Source organism: Podarcis erhardii (assembly GCF_964252035.2).
Source record: "Podarcis erhardii genome assembly, chromosome: 9".
NCBI classification, from domain to species: Eukaryota; Metazoa; Chordata; class Lepidosauria; order Squamata; family Lacertidae; genus Podarcis; species Podarcis erhardii.
The window spans coordinates 64,582,255-64,592,307 of NC_138512.1; the positions used below are offsets into that span (position 1 = coordinate 64,582,255).

The 10,053-nt window shown below is 45.8% G+C and overlaps 1 protein-coding gene across 3 annotated transcripts in view; it reads left to right on the top strand.

Moving 5' to 3' along the window:
- The window catches only part of GPRIN3 (GPRIN family member 3), a 44,347-nt gene extending 35,768 nt beyond the window's left edge, over nucleotides 1-8,579 (top strand). For 2 of the 3 annotated variants that reach the window (XM_081876810.1, XM_081876811.1), the window contains exon 2: nucleotides 1,877-8,579. In XM_081876810.1, coding sequence (XP_081732936.1) covers nucleotides 1,985-4,300 — 2,316 coding nt within the window. In that variant the 5' untranslated portion in view covers nucleotides 1,877-1,984 and the 3' untranslated portion in view covers nucleotides 4,301-8,579. The remainder of the gene's footprint in view (nucleotides 1-1,876) is intronic. The other variant, XR_014160297.1, reaches the window with a different exon arrangement.
- Nucleotides 8,580-10,053: the final 1,474 nt, after the last annotated feature.

The following is a 10,053-nucleotide window of genomic DNA, read 5'->3' on the forward strand; positions in this document are numbered from 1 at the left end:
CTTTCCCAAACTTGGGTGTCCAGCTGTTGTTGGACTACATCTCCCATCATCCCTAGCTAGCAGGACCAGTGGTAGACCAGTGGTCAGGAAAGATGGGAATTGTACCCCCAAAGCAGCTAGAGACCTAAGTTTGGGAAAGCCTGTTCTAGAGCCTGGGGCGATTCATTACTTCTGGGAGGAGGGGGTGAATGTTCAGGCATTTGTTTTTCTGGAGTGCAATGAACTCCACCCTTAACTAGGGCAGCCTTAGAAGCATTCCCACAGTTTGAAAGTTACAAGGGTAAGAGATGTGAAGCAATTCTACATACTTAGAAAGATCTTGTAATTGTTGGGAACAAGAGGAAGCAATATTCAGTGATAACCAAGAAGCAAGTTGGTTTAATTCAAGATCTTGCAGTTGTATTTGATGTAGGCATTCTAACTCGGTGTGTTTTAAAGGATCTTAAAACATAGCCCTGCATGTTAGTGGGATCTGCTTTATTGGCTTGGATGTCCAACCTCCTCCTGGCTCCTTTCTGTACTGGCATAATATGGCTCTTGTTCTCTGTGCATTTTATCAAAATCAATCTTAGCAGAGCTGGTGGATTGCTGACAGCGCATTACACAATAGGCTAAACCCTCCAAACCTGAATGTGAGGCGTGTTAATATCACAATGCCAAGAATCTCTTCCCAGAGGCGTTATTACCTAGTAAAAAGCCTAGAGGGAAAATGTTGGGCAAGCTCTCCTGCAAATGTGGTCAAGGTCACTGCCTGAGAACCAGATTGATGGGCTCTAAAGACTTGTTCAGCCCAGTGGAGATTTGGGCTTCTTTTTCTGGAACTCCGAAGCTGTGTGCCAAACTGCTTTCGAGATTGAGGGGCCTTTCGAAAGCAGGTGGTGATTGGCCATGGGGTCTCCTGATCAAAATACGAGCAGTCCACTGGCCATGCCAGGCTTTTGAGTACGCCAAAGCCAGGTGCTAGCTCTTTGGAGCCTATCCTATATTTTCCCCCGGACGGAGATAATTTCCACATAAAAAGGATGTCCTTTTTAAGGTTGCTTTCAATCTTTTCTCAGCATGCAAAGGGGGAAACGCCTGATGATAGCCCAGCTGCATGTTATGTGTCATTGTGTGAAACGAAAGCACAATGGACACATTCCCTGTCTCCTCCCCTCGCCCCCTCCAAAATCAACTTTGTAAGGGGACAGTTTTGTGTGGAGAAGCAGCAAGGGGGAGCGTGTGCTTTATCCTTTTCTCTCCATCCGTTTTTGCATTTGTGCTTCCAGTTTTCCCACCCTCCAAGCTGCTTTCTCTCCTTGCAGGATTTCCACACGTGTTTACCCTTGCAAACATGTATGAAGAACTTCATGGAGGAAAAAGTAATTAATTTGAAGTAGGGGGAAAGTTAAGCACCCACTGCTTATTTATGTAAAGCCCTGCGCCCGGCCCCCAGGAATGGCTCTTCCAGGTAGTAAATAGAAAGGGACACCTGAGTTTGCTCACTTGAATCTCTGTGTAAAATTTCAAGCCAGACTTTGCAACCTTGGCACTCTCTGTGCTGACTAGAACTTATAAGAGTTGTACTCCAAAACATCTGGAGGAATACCCCTCATGCAGTGGCAGCTGGTGGAGCCAGAGTCAATGATTGGCAGAGCCAACAATTTCTACCTTGGCTGCCATCCTCCTCCCTTGAAGAAAAGGAACCTAGCAGACAGTGGCAACCCCTGGACTGTGGGAAGGCAGGTAGGGTGAGTTGGTGGCACAGTGCCCTGTTTGGCTTAATGGTCCAGCCTCCACTTCCCCCGTCTTGAACCTGCTTGGGTATAGAGCCTACACTGGATATTTTCATTGCTTTTTATCTGAATTTGTAAATATCTCTGTCTCTCTTTAACAGACCAGCTGCGAGGAAGAGTCGCTTGTGGCCGCACCTCTCTCCGCCTAGGCCCTTCTCAGCCAGAAGCTAGGCGAAGCTGACGGGAGCCTTTCAACGCATTGCGTTCCCATGGGGACTGTACCAGATCCTCTGAGGTCTGCCAAGCGTCCACTGGTCACCGCTTCCGAGGAGGAAAACGACCTGAAAAGGTTGCAGTCCTCTAAACACCAGCACAAGCAAGCAAGCATAGAGAGCAACAGTAATGGATTTCCGTTCACTGCCAAGGTGCAACCCACTGGAGATCACCTGCTTGAAGGGAACTGCGGGGTGGAAGCTGATGTTGCAACGGGCGAACGGCATTGTGGGTATGACACTGAAAAGCCAAGAATGTTTTCTCCTGGGTCCTCCAGCCCATCCAAAGAAGGCTGCCTAGCAGTTCTGGAGCTGGGGAATAACTCTGAGCGGGAAAGCAGTAGTGATGCCAGAGCTCAAGGCCAGCACCCAGCAAAAGAACATGTTGCAGTCAAGGCACCTGCTACCCAGGAAGCCAATGAAATTGTGCCAAGTGTTGCTGGAGGGCAACTTTACAGTGCAGCAGATAAGGCAAGCTCTCTGCCTGGAGGTGGTGGTGGTGGCAGAGTCACAGAGAGCAGAGCTCATGGCAGGTCTTCTCCTCCTTCAGATGCCCAGCAAGCTGCTCCAACCACAAAGGAAATTGTGGGTGAAAGGATTGGTCCCGAAGTGACGCAGGTGCCAGACTCAGCAAAGGAACTGGAGCCTGTCTCTGATCTTGCGCTGAAGGCCCACGGTTGCTCAGATGCAGAGCCAAAGGGCTCAAAGGAGGCAGGCTCTGAGTCTGGCTCCAGAACTGCACCAGAGATGGTCCCCAAACCCAGCCTTGGGAGCCCACCACAGTCTTCGTGCAGTGACAAGGCTGTGGAGAAGGTAGGGCCTGAGCCCTCCGAGTTGAAGGACACAGGGACCATGATGGTGCAACCTGAGGGTGGAGAGGTAGCCAGCAGGACCTATCAGGATGCCGGGGTGCAGGCTGTAGCCAGCATGGAAAGCAGATCAGCGTCCACCAGCCCAAGCATCTTTGCTGCATTCTTACGGGAAAACATGCCTCCCCAGGCAACACAGAAGCAAGAGCAGTTGCACATTATTTACACAGGAGCCGGCGGGAAGGAGCAATCGGAAATCGTCGACGACTTTCCGGCGCTTGTCCAGACAGCTGTGTCTCCTGCCACCGTGACCGAAGCCCATATCCAGGCAGCAGCTGCAGTAGACGAGGGGTTGGCAGTTCAGGCTGTCAAACTTCAAGAGGGCACAGCAGGCACTCATGATATAGCCCACTCAACTTTGCCAGGCGACGCGACGTATCCCTGCCCTGGCGGTGTGCAAGAAACGTCGCCCAAGGTGACAGAAGCACAAACAGCAAATGCAGCCAGCCATCGCAGCGATGCTTCCCAGGAGATGCTGGACGCTTCAGCCATGCTGAAGACAGCGCCGATTGACCAGATTACTGTCAATGGCAGCGCTTCCCCGCACCCCACACACAGCGAAACCAAGCTACCTCCACCTTCTGCTCTGCCAGGAATCAATAGCAAACCTCAGCACCTTGGACCCTCCTCTGTTGCGGAAAGCCAGCAGACGCCTCCAGCCTCCTGCAGCATATCTGAACAAGACAAGGCTCTCCACACCACTGGCAGCACTCCCAATAGCGGTTGCAGAGAGCAACTGCACACTGAGACAGTTAGGAGTCTTGAGACAGTTCCAGCCAGCCTCCATGTGGACATCAAACCGAAGGGGGAAGGGAAATCCGTCCCTCTCAGTCCGAAGGAACAGGGGACAACTAACGCTGTAGCAGTGGCTACTGTGCCCCCGACCATGTGTGCCCCAGCCACAGCAAAAATTGAGCAGGATAAACTTCCAGACAAAGAGGCGGGAGGATTTAGCATTCAGAATCTGGAAGCTGAGTCTGGGTTGAGTAGAAATTCTGGCCCTGGCCTAGGAACCAAAAGCAACAGAACTAAGAAGGGAGAGAAGGGCAATCTTTTAGCCTCTCCTGCTTTGCCCTTGCCAAAGCTGGGCGAGAAGAAGAAGGAAGGGAAACCTGCCACGGAGGGCAAAGGGCACCTGAAGCAGTCTAAGCGCGTCCGGGATGTCGTGTGGGATGAGCAGGGCATGACATGGGAGGTTTACGGGGCCTCCCTTGACCCCGAGTCGTTGGGGGTCGCCATCCAGAATCACTTGCAGAGGCAGATTAGAGAACACGAGAAACTGATTAAGACCCAAAACAGCCAGACCCGGAAATCTGTTTCTTCGGATACGTCTTCAAATAGAAAACTTAAAGGGAGGCAGCACAGTGTTTTCCAGTCCATGATGCAGAATTTCAGGCGCCCCAATTGCTGCGTTCGCCCTGCTGCTTCCTCTGTGTTGGATTGAAAGAGTCGGGAAGGCGACGAGTGTCCGTTTGTAGCCATTTGTTTCTGTGTGTGCACAGAAATCTGTAGAAAATAAGCCCAGGAGCTCAGCTTTGATGCTTGAGATTCTGATATAATGATTGGGGGTGGGTGGGAGGGGGGCAGAGTAACGGCTGTGTATTGTATGCCCAGTAAGTCATCACATCTGAGCTGTCTTGTTCTCTGTAAATGACACGTGCAGCTTTTACGTTTACTTAGAAGCCACTCCGGTCTGTTGCCAAACGACAACATAAGCACTTAAAAACAAAGCACAGTGTGAGATTGCCAATTTACTGCACCAACGGTGTGGCAGCTTTTTGCAGACGGAAGAGAAGGGAGGCATCAAACCCTTTGCAAACGCCTTTCACGTACGACAAGGTCTTAATAATGTCGATAACGAAAACTTCAACAACTCTGTGTTAATGTAGCAAATATTCCCAAGTACCTGGATCAGGTTGCGTTGGTGCTGAGAGAGTCAGAGCTGGTTTTCTTAAAATGATAGACACTCTTTGAGGAGGGGGTAAGAGGATATCAACTTGCAATTAGGGTGGTATTCCAAGTACACCTGCCAAAAGGAGGCACCCCAAAGACGATCCACCCCTTTTGCCTCACATGCTAAAGAGCCCTTAGGGATCCTGTGCCAATCACATGCTAGCCTTTGCCAACCTGGGGTCATCCAGATGTTTCGTACTACATCTTCCATCAGCCCCAACTGTGATGTTGGGAGTTGTGGTCCAAAACATCTGGACATCCAGTTGGAGAAGGTTAATCTGTACATATATGGTTACAGTGTGCCAAAAGGCCTGCTGGTGGCATTCCTCTTGAAGATTCTGGAAACCTCTGGCATCCCAGACGTGATAAAGGTCCTTCAGACTGGAGTATAAGGGACTTCAGAAATACCCAGGAAATTTCAGTGGGTGCCAGAATTTCTGTTAAGTGTGAGATTTTGACTGTTATTTGCTCCTTAATGGGTCTCCTCTTTCTTTCCTCCACCCCGCCCATTGCAATTTTTATATTTTGCAATGTTTTATCATACAGGTGATACTTCCATGTCACAGAGAAGCAGAGAAATTGTTTGGATTTTCAGCAGCAATGTAGAGAGGGCGCAAAAGGTTATTGTGCAGCCTTGTTAAAACTATTTTTTTATATATAATTTTTTAAAATTAGTTTTCCACTATACCCCCCAAAGTAGCCAAATTATAACAATAATAATTAATTCCCAAATGGTACAATTATCAAAATGCCAATCAACTTCCAATTAATACATTTTAGTTAAAGTGGCTCCCCATATGGTGATTTTGGTGCATTTCTGATCTTATATCAACGCGTTCCATGATCTTAATTTATGTCAGTTACATTTCAGTTATAATAATAACAACCCTTTAGTCAACAGCTACATAATTAATGATCTCCATTCATGATGTTATAAGATACAGATTTATAAAGTTTCAAATGAGGAACTCAAACTATTATCTTTATTCTGCCCTGCGTGTGAAAACTGTTAGGTCCATAGAGATTCCTTCTGTCCATATATGATGTTGTCTCTTTCACTTTCCAACTTGTTGTTTTCTCCCATTTTGACTTGGTGCAGAACTGAATCTCGAAGTTTCTCAGAGGTCTGATCTCTCCATCCCTTGCTTTGATGTCTCGGAACAGGTGACAGTTTCCTAGAAACCATTCCGTCTCACTAGTAAACCATGTCACAGATCTTCGCCATTTCCCTCTCAGCCTAGGAAAAGGTGGGCAGTTTTCAAATGCGCTGAATATTTAATACTCCTTTCCAACTCCCAGAATCTCTGCAGCGTTCTTATCACAGCCCCTAGATTCTTTTCCTTTCAGCTAGAGATTTATGGTGCAATTCATGGTGCCAGGACCGTCTGCTCGCTGCCATGCTAAATAGAAGCTATCTCTTGGTCTTGAATGTGAGCAACCAACAGGACAATGTTGTCGTAGGTGTCTCAAACATTGTGTTTCCCTACAGAATGTCCCTAAGAAGCTTGTTTGGGAGGGTGAAATAACTGCTAGTTCTTTACTCTGTCTTGTTAGCATGTGGAGAACCGGTGTGGTGTAATGGTTAGGGTGTTAGCCCAGGATCTGGGAGAGCAGGGTTCAGATCCCCACTCAGCCATGAAGCTCACTGGGTGAGCTTGGGTCACTCACCATCTCTTAGCCTAACCTACCTCACGGGACTGTTGTGAGGATGAAATGAAGAGGACAACCACATACACCACCTTGAGGATAAAGGTGGTATATAATTGTTATAATTTCTAGCTCAGAGGCAAATGTGAGTGCCCCTTCATTTCAGGGCAGGTGGGAAGTGCCTCTGAAGTGGCTTCAGTGTGGATGATAACATTGTGGGGAAAATCTGCGTTGCTATCCTCTCCTGAATGATCTCAGAGCACCTTTAGAGGCTTCCCATGCTTTTAAGGTACCATTCCTTCCATCAGTTTCACTCAGTAAGGCTTAAGCAAGATTTCATCCCATATAGGATTCCCAGTTCTGAGAACCTTTGCACTCTTACTGAACTTAACTATTAAAAAAGAAAGAAAAAAAACCAAGTCCAAATTATTCCCCTCTCCGCAAATTGGCGGTGGCCACTCAGCCAGAAGAGCTTAGTAGATTGTTAATTGATTTTGTCACTCCAGTTGTGTAACTAGTGCTTTATGGATCTGGGGGCTAGATTAAGAAAGACAATCTGGGGGAAGGGAAATCACAGCATCCGGATAATTGCCCAACCTTCGCCGGGCTTTCCGTGTCAAAAAAGCAAAAGCCACAAGCCTAGCCAGCTGAAAGTGGAAAGGTCTGTGGTATATCTGTTCCCTTGCTTGAGGTTGGATGGGTAAAAGGCTTAAGCATGCCAGCAGAATCTGCTCAAGCAGAGTAGGCTGGATTCCAGGAGTGAAATTCAAATTTTGCAGTCATATACATGTTTATTCCAGATAAATTTCAGGGTGGAACCACCATTTGCACAAAATAAAAATAGTCTGCTTCCAAAAGTGGAACCCCTCTGCTAACTATTCCCCTCCCCCGTGTGCAGTAAAACATGTGGCCTATTTCTGATGCCACTGTTTCGTGCATTTTCCGTCTTTCCGTAACTGAGATTGCAGACATGCATGACGTTATGACATCTAGCTGTAAGGGGAGTTTTATTGCTCATTTTGGCAGCAACCCTGGGTTCCTTATGACATGTAGCTGCACTGTCCCATTCGGAGATTTGCCTTCACACTAGAGTTTACATAAGATGTCAGTTTTGACATCAACATATTCCAGTTCTGACCATCCAATTCCAATCTCCCATGCCTGCCCCTCTGTCTTTTCTTCATAGTCAGAAAACAGACCCAATAACTAGCACAGTTTGAGTATGTGGTGTTGTCTGTCCTCAAAAAGAAAATACTTGCATTTTTCCCCATCAGAGAAACTAAAAAATAAAACCACAATGCCATACTGGGATAATAGAAATTCATGTGGAATGCGGTAAAACAGAGGCTCACTTTTAAAAGTTTCCTAAGAACCAAGTCAACAAACTGATTAAACCTAAATCCTTGGATTTGAATTAGCTGAGTCCCAGAAAAATTTGGAGAGACTAAGCTGGCATAAATCCAAACCTGCCTAGGATTTCATGACTTCGCTGGTAGGTTGTTCCCATTGCCTAATAGCTATCTTTAAGACTACACTAGCCAATCCTTCGTGGGATGCAGCTATGAGAGAAATCACAATAAGACCATAGACCACAATCCTGGCAAGATTAAGCACTTGTATATCTCACTAATTTCAACAGGAAAGTGGCCTGGTTCATGTTGCACAAACCATGGTTTATAGTGGGATTGATTAACCTGCAATCCTCCAGATGTTGGACTACAGTTCCTATCATCCCTGACCACGGGATGGGGATGTTGGGATTTGGAGTCCTCAACATCTGGAGGGTGACAGGGTAGCCATCTGTAGTTTATGGCTTACCCTGAAAAAAGCAAATACCTTCCGCTTTGTTCTTCCCTAAACAGGACTTTAGGAAACCTGAAGTTTGGCTTCTTGAGATAAGCAAATGCAGGGTGTGGTTCACATTCACAAATCACAACAAGCCTTCATAGTCTGTTTTCATTCACACTAAAGGGAGGAGCCAAGTACGAGCAATGTACTCATTTACAGTAAAGCACAAACCATGGTTTACTGTGACGTGCAAACAAGGCCTGCATAGAACTTTTTTGAAATACCCCTCCAAATGCTTAACTTTGTCTGAAATGTATTCCACAGTTGTTGTTGTTTTTAAAAAGCATGAAATCATTTAGTTCCTTTATTGCCATGCATTGTGCAAAACCATTTTTCCTTCTGTTTTGTTTTGTAAGGGGGAAAAAATGTTCAAAAGCTCTGTTTTACGTATTGGCTTGAAGCTATCGGCACTGGTGTTTTTTAGAATGTACTTAGATGTACATCTTACTGACCCTTGCTTCATTGCTTTCCTGGCAGCAAAACAGGCTGTTCTGGTGGGCATACAACACACATAATAATGATAGGAGATAACTTACTGTAAGGAGCGCCAGTTCAGCAAATCCTTCCTTGAAATGTTGTCCTTAAACAAATAAATGAAAAACATTGAACACTCTTAAAAGAATTAATTCAGTTGCATTTAAAACAAAAACAAAAAACAGCAACAGCTTTCACCGTTGTGTTTTGCACAAATATTATCACCATATTCTTTAGAAAGATTTGCAGTCTAGTTTTTTACTTTACCCATTGTGCTTCCTTAGGGCTCATATCCATCTGTAATTAGGTGCCTGTAGCAAGGGCTGTGAACAAAATTAGCAGCTAAGGAAATAGGGTATTATGTGGAGCAGGGTTTCCCAAATGTGGGTCTCCAGCTGTTTTTGGACTATAGTTCCCATCATCCCTGACCTACTAGCTAGGGATGATGGGATCTGTAGTTCATTTATTTATTATTTTTCTTAATGCTTTATTGGTTTTAAAAACAATACAATTACAAAACAAAACAAAACAATACTCAACGATCAACAAAAAGCAATCCAAGATCAGTAACACACATCACAAAAAAAGAAAAGATTGAATTCACGTCACGAATTCCAACATGACTTCCAATTCCCCCATTGTGATTCCTAACTTACATTACGACTGCATACTTAACTTTATCTCTCCTAGGTTATTCGGTTCTGTTAATTTTGTAAACTTCTCTTATTTCATGCAGAAATCAATTGAGGCCTGCCAAAAAACTTAGATTATTACAATGTTCTGTTAAGTATTCTCTGTAAACATTCCACTCTCTATTAAATATTTGATCTGTATGGTCTTGCTGTCAATCTTGCTAGCTCTGCATACTCTGACATTTTATTCTGCCAATCTAATTTTGAGGGAGTAGAATCTCCTTTGCAGTTCAACAGCAGCTGGAGACCCAAGTTTGGGAAACCCTGGTTTTGAGAAAAGGAGATTTGAGGCACAATGCCTCCACCAGCAGGCAGAGCTCCCTCCCACCCAGCCCCCAAATGGGCTCAGCATAGGGCTTAGCGCAGTCCTGATCGTCCCTATAGAATCATATTTGGAAGGGTCCTTGAATGATCTTGGGGGCCAATCTGTAATGGGAAGCCAACATGGTGCCCTCCAGATATTTTTGGACTCCTCAGCTGTTGGCCATGCTGCCTGGGGCTGATGAGCATTGAAGTCCACAACAGCTGAAGGGCCCCACATTGGAAACCTCCCTACAACAAAATGCCCCCCTACAACAGGGTT